We start from the raw sequence: 17,341 nt of genomic DNA on the forward strand, positions 1-17,341 counted from the left end.
TTTTTTCTTCTGTTGAACATAAAATACATTTTGAAGAATGTTAATAACCAAACAGTTGATGGTAGCCATTGACTACCATAGTATTTTTTTCCCATGCTATGGAAGTCAATGGCTACTGTCAACTGTTTGGTGGAAAAAATACCTTCTCAGAAGAAAGAGACTCATACAGGTTTGGAACAACTTGAGGCTTGCTGTGATATTCATTGTTGACAGTGTTATCGGTGTTTGCCCACCGCAGCACTGTAAGGTGATTTTGGATTTTTATTTTTTTTATTTATGATTTATTTGGTTATAAATAGTGTTTGCTGATTTTGACTTTATTTAAACTTAGTGTAATTTATTTATTTTATTTTACATCAAGGTGTATGTCGTGCCTCAAACTTTCTTATTCGTTTTTCTAATAAATGTTCTATATTTCTTTTTAATTTGGAGTATTTTTATTATTTTGAAAGTTCTATGTTTGGTATAAGTGAGTTTGTCCTTGCACTGTTTTGTTGTTGTCAATTTAAGCAATTAATGTGGAATTGCTGCTAATTTGAAAGTGAAAGTAAAATGCGCACAAAAAAATCTACAAGACCCCCCTCCCCCACCCTCCGGTGATACTGGTGTTACCAGTGGGGGCAAAACTTCATCACCGTCACAACCCTATTGAGGGTGAATAAATGATGACAGAATTTTCATTTTTGGTTGAAGTATGCCTTCAAGTGCATTAACGGTTAAACAGTACAAGTTCTTGAACATGAAATAAATTACATGAAAATACATAATTAAGTCAAATTATGAAAGCTAAACTATATTTCCAAAAATGTTATGGTATACTATATATGAGAAAACAGGTCACGCAGCAGGATAAAAAAAATCCCTACATCACCTAACAGGTGTCAGATTGAAAAGGCTTCACACTCCTCATCCGTATTACTGTTTTCTGCTCCTTTGTTGTGTTGGCATTGAAAACTCTGGGCAGCAAGCTCAGAGGCTTCTGAGCTATTTTGTCTGGAAGATGCCACTCCCCTTTTGGGTGAACTTTAATTAACTGTGGCATGTGTCCGAGAATTTATACATTTCAGACACTTCCATTTAAAGTGAGTTATTGTTGCTAGGTATTTATTCTCTTCCTGATTTATTCTCTTCCTGATTTCTCTGTAACAGCAGATTACACATTTTACAATTTTTAAAGGTGATCTGAAAGTGTATTCTGGCTTAACATGCAGATACTAAAAGGCCCAGTCCCAATTCTGTTTTATACCCCTTCCCCTATCCCCACTCCTACCCTTTTCCCTTGCCCCTTGAAACAGTGTCAAGAGGTGCCAAATGCATAGATCTAATATATCGATAATGTTCTGATTTCTTTCTCAACCATTTACTGTGTTTATGAGGATACTCACCAAGACAAGTGTGATTTTGTGTGTATTTGCCAATTCAAGTGCAAAAATGACGCAATTGAGAACTAGATTCAATATTTGCACACTGACCGAGAAGTCTTTTGGGTGAAAAAACTTGACAATTGAGTTTCCTTACCCATTTTTACTTGAACTTGTTCTTGCACTTCCCTAAATCCCCTAAATATTTAAGATGTCAAGACTTAAAACCATGTGCAAATGATAAACTTCCATGACGAAGCAGGCAACGGCCCGATCATCTTTAGATAGTTCAACGTAGTTCAGCGATTTTGCATTTCCTGAAAACATAATTCCGAAGGACATTGCAAACAGCATCGTTTAACTTGTTTCTTACTATGACATGTGGATTTCCATTATGCTTTTAGGCAAACAAGCTAACATGCATTACATTTTATCTTTCATTCCATTTAGTGCACATGTACATAAAACATCAGATTATGAAGTAGGAGAGAATCGGCAATGAGTCAAACATCAAAATAAAGCTAAACGATGGAAAACAAACAGTGAAATAGTCCTCAGATGCCATATTCATTACTGCAGCATCTTAGAGAAAGGATGTTGTGGAGAAAACTGATGACTGAATGAACTGCATGTATTTGGGAGTAAAGTCTAAATACTGCATGTTGAAACAAATCATTTTCATCAGTTAAAAAAAAATTGCATTTTCAAAATTGTCTACCTTTCTGTAATTGCTGTAAGTATCACACAAATTGTTCACACATTTTTACTCTTTGCAGTTTGCTGTTCGCATAAACATTTTCCTTGAATTGTTTACTTCATCTCACATGACTGTTCTCCGAAATAGTGTTTCTTCTCCCCAGACATATTTTTTTCTTTTTTGTTTACCTAACCTAGATTGAAAGCTTTGAACATTGATTTGTTCTTTAGCGAGGATTTGAAGTGCACCACAGAGCATTTATTTTCTTTATTTTTTCGAAGCAAGAAACCAACAGTCATGGAAATCTCCAAAATAGAGGAATAAAAGCACACAGAAGTCTAAGCCTGGCTACTTTAATCTTTACAAATAACGTGTTACCATTAGCTTCACTATAGCTGTAATGTTCTAAATGAAGGCTAATCGCATAAAACGGACAAGGAAACGGCAGCGTCCACTGACTCCCTAACCATCCGTCTGCTTTAACACTGAGGACATGTCAGGTGTTAATCGAATTGGCTTCTCTGCACCCAATCCATGAATTCTTTTATTGCTGCCCTGTGGTAGTGAGAAGCAGCATCATTTGAACATTCAACCTGCGTTTCTGCAAGCTGAAATGATAGAAGTGTCACCACAGCCTACAGAAACGTCCTTTGAAAATGTCAGAGCTTGATTTTTTACGGGGAATTTGAGGAAACAGTCGTACTTAGATGCTCTGCCTTGCCAGGTATAACCCACGGATGAGGCCTTGAGGCTTTAGAAAGGTGTTATGGAGATAAATTCCGGCGTTTGAATCACGACTGGCTGTCGGCTGGCCCGCTGCACTGCCCTTGGCCTGCCTTGTGCCATACTGCAGATATATGTCTCTGTGTCAAGACTCTAAAATGGAAGCCGAAGCCATTTTGCAAAAGAAGCCTGTCTCTATAGGGTTGGGAACTGAGAACCGGTTCCGTTGTTTGAAAAGAACCAGAACCGTGAGCAATTTATAAGTTTCGTTTCAGAAAACTGTGTGACCAAGTGCTGTGAGCAGCCTTGCGCCATCGTTTCCTGTAAAGGATGTGACAGATCCGGAAAATTTCTTATGATACCCAACCCTAGCTGTGTCTGCTTTGTGGTTATCTCTGTGTTCATTCATTTTTTCATTCTGACGTGATTCTACAGATGTGCTAAAAAATTGATGATAGTGGTGCAGTGATAGGCTAATGATGACTTAAAGGGTTAGTTCAGCCAAAAATCTAAATGATGTCATTAATAACTCACCCTCATGTCATTCCAAACTCGTGAGACCTCCGTTCATCTCCAGAACACAGTTTAAGATATTTTAGATTTATTCCGAGAGCTCTCAGTCCCTCCATTAAAACTGTGTGTACGGTCTACTGTCCATGTCCAGAAAGGTAAGAAAAACATCATCAAAGTAGTCCATGTGACATCAGAGGGTCAGTTAGAATTTTTTGAAGCATTGAAAATACATTTTGGTCCAAAAATAGCAAAAACTACGACTTTATTCAGCATTTTCTTCTCTTCCGGGTCTGTTGTGAGTGTGTTCACTGCAGTGTATGATATCCGGTTCGCGAACGAATCATTCGATGTAACCGGATCTTCTTGGATCGTTTGAATCATTTGAAACGGTTCGCGTCTCCTATAACCATTTAATCTACAAATGACTTAAGCTGTTAACTTTTTTAATGTGGCTGACACTCCCTCTGAGTTCAAACAAACCAATATCCCGGAGTAGTTCATTTACTCAAACAGTACACTGACTGAACTGCTGTGAAGAGAGAGATGAAGATGCAACACTGTCAGATTACATCATGTCTCATTCACTGATGAGAAAACATAACAGTACAAAGGGCGTAATATTACAATAATAACTCCTTCCATCCGTTTTTTTGCACCATCAGTGGTTAACACGGGTGTTGCATATGATTCAGTACGATGAGAGTGTGATTGATTGTCCACTTCATTTAGTCCACAGATCTTTCCAATAGCATTACATGTGAGAATGACCCCATGTTGGTGAATGCCAATGCTTGAAGAGATTGATACATCCAGAAAGGGCCTAAAATAGTTTGGCAAGTGCAAGGTCAGATGGTTTAGAGTGGTGAGTCCAAATTATATTCTTGAAAACTGAAGAAAACAGAAGGCTCATTCTTGAGCGTTCCAAACACAAATTGGATGCACAAAAGGGACACTGTGGGTTTGTTGTCATCCCCTTCCACAATTAAATTCTCGATCAAGAGTTGTGGAGGTCTAATAGACACTTTTATTAAACTTTACAAAAAAGACAGCGAGTCACTGAAGGTAACGCACAATAGTTTTAGGTCACACTCTTCAGTAATGAATGACAAATTGTATCATATTTCGCTGCAATAGCAGCTATTGTTTTTCCAGCATGAAAGCTCAGCATGGCAGCCTCTGTGGAAATTAATGGTAATGAGAAACATGGCAGGTTAACTAATCACACTTTATCTGCTAAAGAGAATGAACATAAAACATTAACATAACATGAGAGGAAATATAAGTTATTTTCTATTGAAAGTTCTGCATTGTCTACTATTAATGTGAACTTGTTCATCTACTGTAGCTACGGTATTGAAGCATGAAATATTGCTTTTATATCCAGCATTCCTGTAGCTCTAACAATAGAGCATGTTGTTTGCAATGGCAAAGGATTTAAGGGCATGGAACCCTTATATTTCTGGTCATAGATGGATCCACTGATCTGCGGCTTTCAAACTCCTCCCTTGTGTATTTGTGTAAGCACTCAGTGAAGAGCATGAAGCGATGATCTTTGTAGCCAATCACAGTAATATCTGTTGAGTGTGTGAACATAATGGCCAATCAGAACTGTTTAAGAATCCACTCAAAACGTCAGCGAAAATGCCGGCATCGTCACATTTTTAACATTTAAAATTTTTTTGAAAATCCTCTTCTGGTGTTTTACTGTAAAAGCAGAATACAGCTTTGAACCAACATGAGGTTATGTAGTAAATAATGACAAAATTTGTATTGTGGTTAACATTACTTTCATTTCCATTTTCCAGAACATTAATATTTGTTTAAGTCAGTACATAACATTAGTGGGAGTTGACAGAAACACCATCTATGGCACTATGATTTGTTACCAAAGGATAAAAAGGTGAAAAAAGAAGAGTGGAAAGAAAACTGAGAGAAAAATCTACCATGTGTGTTCTGACTTTACCCGGGTGGATGAATCTGATAATCCCATGATCCGTGTGACCTCCTTTTTATTTTTCATGTGTAGCACGATTGGCCGAGCTCAAGCTCTGCAAGTGCAGCCATAATGGCGGTTTAGATATTATATAAGCACCTCATAGCTGGAGTGGAAGTTAAGGGAGGAAGAGAGGGCAGGGCTCTACATTTGAAGAAAACAGTCTTTCCGATAAACTCTTTAAGTTAGACCCGTGAGAACTCTTTTCACTCAAAGGGCCAACGAACTGATGTGTTCTCCTCAGGGGAAGTCAAACATTAGGCCCTTCCCTCTGTCAGTCCAACACATGTGGTATGTATGTGACATTGGCTAGACTCTACTGAGAATTGTACTCAGGGTTCAACATTTTTCAGGAGCACTGATGCCAATTTTTAGAGGCAAAGTGATTTTTTTTAAGACTTCAACATTGATGTTTCACAATAGAACATGTACATGAAAAAAAGGATACAGTGCAATCCGCTAATATTGGCACCCTTGGTAAATATGTGCAGACATTAAATATAGGTGGCTGTGAAAAGAAATTTATGTTGTTTATCCCTTTGATCTTTTATTCCAAAAATGCACAAAATTCTAATCTATCATTGAAGTAAAACAATGGAAAGTGGGTGGAAAATCTCATTATGCAATAAATGTTTTTCTCTTGTTCACATTGGCCAGAATTATTGACACCCAATCTTTGCAACATCCATTTCCCAAGACAACAGCTCTGAGTTTTCTCCTGTACTGTTCCATTGGTTAAGATTAGTTAACATAGACTAACAATAAAAAATACTTAGCATTTATTAATTAATTTCAACATTAATTTATTAATTAATGTTGATTCTAATAACATTAACAAAGATTAATACATACTGTAACAAATGTATTGCTCATTGTAAGTTAATGTTATTCAATGCATTAAGCATAATTAACAAATGGATCTTTATTGTAAAAGTGTTACCCAATTTCCTAGCATTAGTTATGTGGTTCTAATTCCAGTGTAATAAATGCATTCATGCCGCCTTTGAACAGACTTTGTAAATATACCTAAATGTCACTTCAGATGCAGCTTCTGAAAGCAATATTATGTCCATGTGGTAGCCTTAAAAGTTTATGTAATAAATTCAAAAGATATTTCTTTCTAAAGCCAAATATGGCTGTTATGAAACTAGCCTTTCCTGTTGAATGAGCAGTCTACGTGATAACAGCCCTTTCGTTTGACCAAAAGTTCATATTTTATTTACCATTTACCTGCAATTAACATAGAGTTGCTCTTAAGAATGAAGATTAAAAAGTCCTTATTTTTGGTGTTTTGCGTCTAATAGCTGTAAAATAGTTTTTACACATTAGCACGTTGGTTAAGGCATTGTTTGAATCAGACACTTTGCCTTAGGCAAAAGGCTAATGTTATTAGAATTTATTAAACTCATGGCCCTTACTTGTGTCTAATACTTCAGAGAACTGAACGTTTCTGTGAATGCACCGACTGTATACCACATCAGGTCCAATTTCCCAAATATATTCACTTAGTAGTCTCGGTACAGTACATGTTCAGTTTGCGAGAAATGTTTCAAAATGTTCCTCTTCAAGAATCTCAGGACGTGTCATGTCACCGAGAAGCATGTGCTCAGCTCTATCTGCTGGTGCGATTGGTTCTTGGAGAAGAGTATCTTTTAACGTCTTGCTGTGAGGAACGTCTCCCAAAAATAAACAGTGAGAGAGGAGGGAGCGCCTCATATAGGATCACATGTAATGTGTACTATATATAGGGTTATGAAAAATGCAAACTTAACGAGGCTACATTGCATGTGATCCTATATTAGGTGCCCCCTTTATTATATACAAAATTATTTTTATTACTATTTAGTTATTTTTTTGCTCGAATCTCCACAGTATATACTATCGTATCTTAATATAATATACTGTCAAATACTATGCCTAGAACAATTTGGAATGCAGGCTGCAATATTAATATTTTTTTCTCTTAGAAATGCATATTTGACAGTAGCTTGAATTGAGAGTTGTTGTAGCTTGAGATAGGATGCAGATGTAAATGTATGTTCATTATCAAAAACGTTAATTTTTATATGGTGAAACTTCAATACCTCAATACCATGGTAAAAATGTAACTATATGATTTCTAGGTATTTATGAAATACAGTAGTTTAAATATATTTAGTGTAAATGTACAAACATTATAGCTTAATCAAAAAAGCAAATATATATCTACTCCTTTAATACATTTATCCCACAATTCTGCCACCATACTGTTAGTGCAAATCGATGTTAAATGATGGCGATTTGTAGATTGAAAAACCTTCGGACTGTATAGTTGTGCACAGTGTGTTATCAGTGCTGTTTCATCTGGCTTTAAACTAGTGCAAATTACAGAGTTATTTCAGTTCTTTGCTGAATTCAAGCAATTCACACTGGATCTAGTGAGAGTGGGAGTGTACTTTAAGTCTGCAGTGCCAGAAATGCCCACAAAATGGCCATGGAAAAAACGCACCAATTGCCATTGTGCCCAGCCCTATGTACGTTCAGCCCTCAGAGACGTACTATTAGAACCCAATGAAACATTTCAGTCTGGGAAGTGCTTTAGAGCTTTATGGAGGCACAAATAAATTAGCATTTCCTTCACCATCAGTGGTGCCAAAACACTTCAGTAGTTCATAGTTAAAGTTTTGAAGTGTTTAGTTAGCACAGACACAGGTTATGATCATTGCACTTTTCTCTTCAGCCTGCAAACAAGGAGGCGGCAACTAATTGCTGAGGTCACTGAACTGCACTCTTATGGTGCGGAGCTGTGTGTGTTTGTGTCGAGAAGATCTCAGTTTCTCGAAGGACTGTTATGCAAGCCGAGAGTAGAAGGATATATATCAAGAAGAGGACAGGCTGACAGTCCCACCCCCCCCTGCTGGATGGAGCTCCTGGGGCGAAATCAACAGACCCTGCAGGCACGACCTCGGTTTGGCAGCATCGGATTATAACTCTCAGTATTAGAATCATTTGTTGATTCGTGCAAAACAGCAAAAATGAAAACCAATTTAGAATATGACTGATCTAGTACAAACACATCATTTATAAATGGTGTACTAACTAGGGTTGTCTAGATACTCTAATCACAGACCGACTTAAGTATCGCAACTTCCCACTGAATCAGCTGTTTTTTATACTGAATGTAATGCATTCTCCTGTTAAATAAATTATTTACAGTTTACACAATGATTATTATAATTAATGCAATTACATGTGTATGGCATAACCAGAATTTTTACTTAATATTTTACATTTTAATTTTATACCATGCTCACTGCATTTATCACAATAGTTATTTTTGCTGGGGGGAAAAATACATAATGCATTGAATTGTTACTTTTCATTTGCATTCTCATTTGATTATTTTCTCTTTGTATTTGAAACTTGATGGATGCAAACAAAAATATCAGATTCCTTATAATAAGTCTAGCATCATTGCAAACTATAGTGTTAGTCTTGTGCAGTGTGAAACATGGCAGTCCTTGTTTGTTCATTATTTTTAAGTTACTGCTGACATTACTTTGTTTAAAATATGAGCAAATAATATTAGTACTGTACATAAAGGGGCAGTTATGCTAGTGCTGTTTTCATAATACTACCCAGTGTTTCCCATACATTGATTTATTTGTGACGGTCCGCCATAATATCAGCTTTAAAATGGGTAAAATAATACTTCAGTGTAGAGTGTAGCTTGACACATTTACTAGCTCAGCACGTCTCTCTTCACATGACAGCGAACAAATTAAAACATGGGAGTGTTTGCATTCAATATGCGTTCCTCTGTGTACTTCCGTTCCAATGGAAATTACTTGCAGACGTTTCTCATGGAGAATAACTCATATGTCATTATTACTGTCATTAATTGTTTTGCAGCTCAAAAGAAATTTTAATACCAATAACGTGGAATTTAATAACGTTAATGGATAAGTGAAAAAAGTGCATAATTGGCCTGTCAAATTGATTGATCGCGATTAATCGCATCCAAAATAAAGGTTGGTGTTTACATATATAAATATATATATATTGCATATTCTTCAAATATATGCGAGTATGTAAAAATACACAGTACACATATTATGTAAACACAAACTTTTATTTTGGATGCAATTAATCACGATTAATCGATTAGACAGCCCTAGTACATATACAATTATTCACCCATTAGACAAAGCTGCTTATCTTAACAATTGCAAATTTTTACTTTTAACAGTTAAAGCGACAGTTTTGGAGAGATTGTTTTGACTATTTAAGATTTATTTGGGTTTAATATTTTTAACCACCAACTTGGAAACACGCAGTAAGTATTTCTGAAATGCACTTTGTATATGTCAATTCCTAGCCATACACACCACAGGTTTGTCCAAATCATTGCTGCGAAGAATTGTAGCGACTGGATCTGGAAATGGATGCTTCCACAAAATATCACCAAAAACCTTAAACACCGTATTTGTAACTCGCAGGGAGAAAAAATGGTTTAAAGGAAGCGATTGCTCATCCTACTACTCTTTTGACCTAAATTGCAGTCACAGCGTAAGTGATTTTGGCTGACATCAAATGTTCAGCTTGCCTCGCTGGTTTATAACCAGTGTCATCTTTCTAGTGACCCTTCTAGTTTAACCAAAGTCCTAACTTTAGGTCCGACTTGTTGGGCTTGAGAATACAAGCATTCTTGAGAGCTAAACATGGGGCCTGGTATTTCAGTATTCTGAAACCTGAAACCCTTATAGCAATTCGTGAAGTTTTTTAAATGAGTGGGAAGGTATTAGTTATTTGTAACAGCGTATTTCTCTCCTCTGAATAGCCTGTCGATCAGCTGACAAATGGCTTAATGTTTTCATGCAGATGGGAGCTAATTATGGCAGCGTGCGGCATGTTGGCTAACCTGCTAGACAGTTCTGGTTACATTAGAAGGTGTCAGGGATTTGTAATTCCAAAAGCAGATCATCAAAGAGGTAAACTAGCACAAATAAAGCTGTATCGGGAGAGTGAAATCGCTCAAACAGTTTCTGATGAGCAGTGGCTTTATGGCACTATGCCGCCAATGATTATTAGCTGTCCTGAGCATCTCCTGCCAGATAATTAGTACTGTTAACCTCAGATGGCATCATGTTGAATGCTAAATGCTGGACTACTCTACACACTTTTTAAAATCTGAACAGATTTTAACCCCCATCAACCCACGCCCCCACGTGCCGTATTAAACGTTGTTTACATGTCTCTCTGTTAGGTGTTGTTAAGGTGCTTGGAGACAAACCAGGTACTAATACATCAGTCAACACCATTGCTGAGCATCAACCTGCAGGGCACCACTTTTCATCCGCTGGTCATACGTTTTTATTCACAGGATATTTTTGCAGCGATGAGCAGGGAAGCCAATCACAGACATATCTGTTGATATCTGTGCCCCCGATCCAATCCAAATCATTTAATATTGATTATCGATCAGATACTTGTATTCCTGTAGTAATGTATGTTTGGTGCACACTTCAAGTATACAGAGTTTATACAGTGTTTTGCAGAGAGTAAAATAAATATATGTATGATGTATGTATATACACTCTCTCACTCTATGTGTATATATGCACACACTGTATACAGAAATTGGCAGATGTACTCTAAACGTTACAATTGTAGACATTGTAAACAGACTTTGTGGTCACAAGTATGAATACTTGATGTAAACTTCTTGAATTGTATGTGTAATTGCTTCATAAAGTGAAGATAAGGTTGGATAGCATGACGCTTGCATTGTCAGAATGCCAGTCAGTCAGTCAGTCAAGTTTGAATCAAGATGCAACCCATTGCAATGTGTCATGACAACGATGTCTCGGACTGCAGATAAAAGTAAACAATAAATATAGAGTTATTGTTACAAAAGTTCGCATCAAATAGAGAAGCTCAAACGTGTGTGACACGCTATAACAAACCTCACTTTTTCTTGAGCATCTTCGATTCCATTTAATGACAGTTGTCAAACCCACTTAAAGGCAAGTATCTCCTTCTACTGCACAACACCGGCATGACAGCTGATGTAAAATAAGGATCGGACTGAGACGAGATGATAAATTGCTTATTTAACTATCCAAAAAAGCATGTCTTACAGCAGGAGCTAATTTGCGCTGCTCTTGGTAGATTGTGTCGGTCATTATGGAATGAATAAATGCGTGCGCGTTATACTTTCACTTTCGAATTAGCGGCAATTGGCAATCCGGCGTCAATTGCTTGAATGGACAAAAAAAGAACCTCACTGATATTAAATACAGACTTTTTATTAACATAACGAATAAAACCATGTATACCACCATGTATAGGCTAAAAAAAAAAAAAAAAAGAAAAACAGTGAAAATAGGCAAACTGTGGACCCACACAAATAGGAACCATAAAACGTTTACTGCTTAATCAATATTATAATGTGTTTAAAACGTTTAAGAAAATAAAATAGGGCCTAAATAAATTACATAAAGTTTAAATAAGATAAAATCATATAAATTAGAAATGAATATAAAATAAAAACTTAAGCTTTCTAAATTAAAACACTATAAATTGGCATTTATTAACAGTGCTTCCAGTGTTTTTTTTTTTCTTTTGGGCTGCGACGTCGGCTTCCTGCTCATCTAAATGAACGGCCAAAATGGATAAAAATATTTAGGTTTTTGTTTGAAAATGGTGTCGTGTAAACATTTGCTAATTTAAATACTCTGATGAGTGGCCACTTGATATCTAATGTAATATCTGGGTCTGGATTGTATACATGTTATGTGTTATGTATTTTATATATATATATATATTCACCTTCAATGAATGGTCTATTTTAGAACTGTTTTCATAAATAGGGCGCACCGGATTATAAGGCGCATAGAATAGAAGATACTGCAGTCAAACGTTTGACTGGGTTTGTCAAGGGAATGTCAACAAAACCTTGATCCATATATAAGGCGCTCTGGATTATAAGGCTCACTGTCGTTTTTTGAGAAAATTAAAGACTTTTAAGTGCGCCTTATAGTGCGGAAAATACTATATATATATATATATATATATATATATATATATATATATATATATATATAATTACATTTTATTTGAAATGTCTTAAACTGTCCTCATGTTTTGTGTTCAGGCCTGAAGCGAGCAGCTCCAGTTCGTCTGGATCAGTCAAGCCCGGTGGAAACACCCATAAGATCTGCCTGGTGTGCTCTGATGAGGCCTCTGGGTGTCATTATGGGGTGCTCACCTGTGGCAGCTGCAAGGTTTTCTTCAAAAGAGCCGTAGAGGGTGAGTCTGCGGGACACACACATACCCCTCCGTGTTCCTGTTTTGACAGTAGGGCTGACTCAGTGGAAAGCACTGGGATGATAAATGCTTTGAATCTCATTTTATTAAGCAGTGAACAACAAAGATATTGCATGTACCGTCAAGGTTGCACTGTCAAATAGATTTTGATTACCATTTGATGGCTAATAAAATGCTGGTCCATTACCACCCAAAACTGAGTTGTATTGGCTTTAGTTCACGTCTGTTAGGTATTATTAAAAGTGTGATTTATTTTTGGAATGTCTATTTAATTTTACAGATGAGCCCTTACTATGTTACTAGATATGTACTGCCCCAAGCTTCCGTTTCAACAGGAAATACATCAAACTTAGAACTACGAATAGTAATTTTATGGTAGCAAATGAGTGTCACAGAAAATGAAAAAAGAAAACTAAAAAACAACAAAAAAACAACAACATTTATTAAACATAAAAAACATTTATTTAATGCAGTATTTAGTAACAGAAAATGCCAGTCATCTTAAAATGGCAATATTGACTTGATTTAATCATATTTACTTATACATTGCTCTGTTATTAATTCTGATATCCCCTGATAGTTGGATTTATTGTTGTAATCATTATGTAAATCATTAAATTTGTGGTCCTTAGTAGCCATTCCCTGCTTGTGTTCAAAAGTAAGAGTAGCAGGGGCTCTAAAAATGTTTTATTCTTTCTAGGTTAATATTTTTTGTTCATTACATATTATATCACTGTAATAATTTGAATGGAAGTTGAATCAATTTCTTTGCACTAAGGCTGAACGATTAATTGCATTTGCGATAATATCGCGATATGAGAAAATGCGATTTTCTAATCGCTACGTGCGCGATTTGAGGTGGGCACGTGACGCGAGCGAAAGAGCGGAGAACTCGGCTGCAACAACTTTTCATCCTGTCAGTTCATCTTTAACCTGTAGCGCAATGGCCTCTGCCTCGACGGAACAGTCAGTAACTGACACAGCTGCGACTTTAATCTCAAAGAGGAACAGCACGTCGGTGGTGTGGAACTATTTTGGTTTCAAAAAAGAAGATGCTGCACAGCTTCAGGTGTTATGCAGAGCATGCCGTGCTCCCGTTGCGACTTCACGGGGTAACACTACAAACTTGTTTCAGCACTTAAAAAAATACCACAAATCAATGTATGACAGTTGTATGACCAAAATACCGAGCACCAGTGCGCCAGACAGGCCAAATACCTCAAGACAGGGATCACTGACCGAAATGTTCGAAAGTGTCACTCCGTATGAACGTAATTCAAAACGGCACGGGGAAATCACTCGGGCAATAACCGAGTTCATAGCCAAAGATATGATGCCTCTCAGCACGATGACCAAGCCTGGATTCGTGGCATTGACATATACGCTTGATAAACGGTACAATATACCCTCCCGTACATACTTCAGTCAGACTGCCATACCGGAGCTGTACAAAAAGTGTAAAGAGAAAGTCGCCGCGGAGGTTAAAACGGTGGAGTTTTTTGCTAGCACTACAGATATGTGGTCAAGCCGCACAGCTGAGCCTTACCAGAGTCTTACAGTCCATTTTATTGATGAAGATTTCAACCTCAGAGCTCGCTGCCTACAAACTACCTACTTCCCAGACGACCACACAGGGGAAAATATTGCAGCCGGCCTGAGAGAAGGGCTTGCCAGCTGGGATCTCCACGAGGAGAATCACGTCTGCATCACGACGGACAACGCGTCAAATATGGTTCTGGCTGCGCGGCTTAATGAATGGACGAGGCTCCAGTGTTTTGGGCACAGATTACATCTTGCCATTGGTAAGTTATGTCGCGCGTGTGTGTGTGTGTGTGTGTGTGTGTGTGTGCGTGCGCGCAAAAGAGAGAGATGCGTCGATTAGTAATAAGCTGGATACAAATATATAAATTATGTGTAGTTGGGGATTCATTAAATTAATATTTCCTCCCACTCCTTTTCTAATATGTAAATTGAAATATTATGTTTTGATTTTATGTCTGTTGTGGAATGGCCACCTGCATTTTTGTTTTTTTGTTTGTTTTTGTTTTTTTACATGTTCTAAATAAACACAAAAAGTGTGTGTGTGTGTGTGTGTGTGTGTGTGTGTGTGTGTGTGTGAGAGAGAGAGAGAGAGAGAGAGAGAGGACAGGGGTGTGGATGTGTGCATTTTAGAATGACAGAGAATGTGAGTGTGTAATAGTGATAGCCTTGAATCACAAAACTCAAATTTAATTGTGTGTAATACACTACTTTCTATTTCTTTCAGAAAATGCACTCAAAGATGACAGAGTGTCAAGGGCAACAGCACTGTGCAGGAAGCTGGTGGGACACTTTTCCCACAGTTGGAAGAAGAAGGCAGCACTGATGGAGGCACAGAGGGAGCTCAAACTCCCTGAGCACAACCTCATAACGGAGTGCCCAACAAGATGGGGATCTAAAGAAATGATGATTGCTAGAGTGCTTGAACAGGCCAAAGCCATTTCTCAGGTATTGTCTGGAGATCGATATGCACGCTCCCTCATCCCAACCTGGCAAGATATTGATGTGTTGGAGTCGATTCACAAGGCACTGCATCCTCTACTGGAATTTACTGATGCTCTTTCTGGAGAGGAGTATGTGAGCATCTCCTACCTCAAGCCAGTTCTTCACCTTTTTGCCACATCAGTCCTGGCTGAAGATGCTGAGGACACTGACCTGACTAAATCAATAAAAACCAAAGTCCTAGCATACCTCAATAATAAATATGGAGACCCAAACATCCAGGAGCTTTTGGATGTTGCCTGTTTCCTGGACCCTAGGTTCAAAATACAGTACATCAGTACTGACAACATCCCTGCTATCAAGACCCGACTGAAGACAGAGATGGTAGACTTAGCACAGCGTACATATCATCGGGTAAATGATAATTATGTATTTCACAAAAACACAATTTTTCTGTAAAATCTAACTGGAAAACTAATGGCTGTTGTTTTTATCTAATAGGAGAAGAGGTCTCGTACTGAAACTGTTCAGATGCCTCAAAGTGCACAGCCCTTGGGGGAAAAGGCGAAGAGGTCTCTTGGCAGTTTTTTCAAGACCAGTGCAGCCTCTCCTTCTTTGCCTGTTGAAGATGTCGCAGAGGCAGAGTTAAACAATTACCTGATGACTCCTACCATTGATGGAGAAGATGATCCCTTGGCTTGGTGGAGGGTGCACAAGATCAGCTACCCACAGTTGTGCATCATGGCCCGCAAGTATCTTTGTGTACCTGCCACAAGCGCTCCCTCAGAGCGTCTTTTTAGCACAGGAGGGAATATTGTGACTTGCACTCGCTCATCCTTGAAGCCAGCAAAAGTCAATATTCTGGTTTTCTTAGCAAAAAACCTGTGAGCCACTGAGAACAAAACTGTTGGATCATTATAGCTGGCAGTGCCATACTCGTAGTGAACTTTAGTCTGTGTGGTGTGTTATTGTTGTGTACTTGATAAGTGAGGTTGATCTATTCCAAATTATAATATTCAAATAGTTTTTGTCTAATTTAAAAGTGCATTTCTCCATTTTTTTATTTATAACTTTATTTATTTTGATTTTACTAAATATTTTCAAAGCAAATGCTGTTGCAGTTGTGTGAAATGTTACTGACTTTGGAGCAGTAAGATAATTATTATTTTTAATTATTTTTTTCTTCAGACTGTAAATTTTGCACACAGTGTTTACAAAGTGCGCATACCTTTGTTTAAATTATTGAAATGCACAGTGGCAAAGCCATAGATGTTTCTGCAACGAGCAGTTCAATAAAAATGTCATTTATTTCAAGTCATACATGTTTTAATTTAATTATAACAAATAGGCCCAGCCTATGGGAAAGAACATTTCACACTAAATGCATCTAATATTGTGTTGGTCATATTTAAATAATTCATTACGTTTTGTTGGGGAAAAAAGAGGATAAAAAAATCTTTACAAAACAAATCGCATATTAAATCGCAATCGCAATATTGGGGAAAAAAATCGCAATTAGATTATTTTCCCAAATCGTTCAGCCTTACTTTGCACCCCTTTGCCATAATGGCAGAAGAAACCATTATATGCCATTATAGGCAATGAAGCAGTGATGATCCATGTTATTCAGCATGATTTGAGAACGTCCTCAAGGACATTTGTGCTTCAGTCAAAGCAGGAACATCTGACCTTTAGTACAATGTAGTTCATATGGTCAATGTCACAAATCAGCGAGCTAGAAATAGTGCAGAGTCTGAAATATCTCTCATTTATTTTGGTATAATGTTTCTTTTGTAAGACAAACAGCTTTGTTTAAATATTTTGAATCTTATTTGTTCGGCACAGAGGTCTTTTCCCCCTAATAGAATCATTAACACCAGAACTTGCAGAGTGTGACTCAGTAACCTTTATATATATATATATATATATATATATATATATATATATATATATATATATATATATATATATATATATATTATGATTATTATACTTTTTTTTTGGCGATCTACTCCATCAGTCATGGTTTTCTGAAACCTTAGCAGACACATGATCAGGTTTGCCTTAATTAGACACAGAAAACAAACACACATTGTCAAAGTGTGGTTTCCTGCAGAGGTGTTACTTTGAGATGAGATATTTCCTTATGTTTGGAGCACAGAATAAGTCTAGAAAAAGAGCACACAGCAATAAATCTCATGTGCTTGGCTCCTTGACAACATTCCCCCCTGTTTTAACACATGCTCCATCCGAGCACCACCTGCA

General features: G+C 37.2%; 2 protein-coding genes across 2 annotated transcripts in view; both read left to right on the top strand.

Annotated features, from left to right (window-relative positions):
* The first annotated feature begins 6,831 nt into the window (after positions 1-6,831).
* LOC132130862 (glucocorticoid receptor-like) overlaps positions 6,832-17,341 on the top strand; it is a 31,455-nt gene continuing 20,945 nt past the window's right edge. Inside the window, exons 1-2 of the mRNA XM_059542701.1 lie at positions 6,832-6,932; positions 12,423-12,577. Of these exons, the coding sequence (XP_059398684.1) occupies positions 6,832-6,932; positions 12,423-12,577 (256 nt within the window). The remainder of the gene's footprint in view (positions 6,933-12,422; positions 12,578-17,341) is intronic.
* LOC132130768 (E3 SUMO-protein ligase ZBED1-like) lies at positions 13,367-16,633 on the top strand. Its single transcript, XM_059542566.1, has 3 exons — positions 13,367-14,397; positions 14,862-15,490; positions 15,578-16,633. Exons 1-3 carry the CDS (start codon positions 13,419-13,421, stop codon positions 15,962-15,964), a joined length of 1,995 nt encoding a protein of 664 aa, XP_059398549.1. The 5' UTR covers positions 13,367-13,418; the 3' UTR covers positions 15,965-16,633.

This window comes from Carassius carassius, chromosome 47, assembly GCF_963082965.1.
Source record: "Carassius carassius chromosome 47, fCarCar2.1, whole genome shotgun sequence".
In the NCBI taxonomy this organism is placed as follows: Eukaryota; Metazoa; Chordata; class Actinopteri; order Cypriniformes; family Cyprinidae; genus Carassius; species Carassius carassius.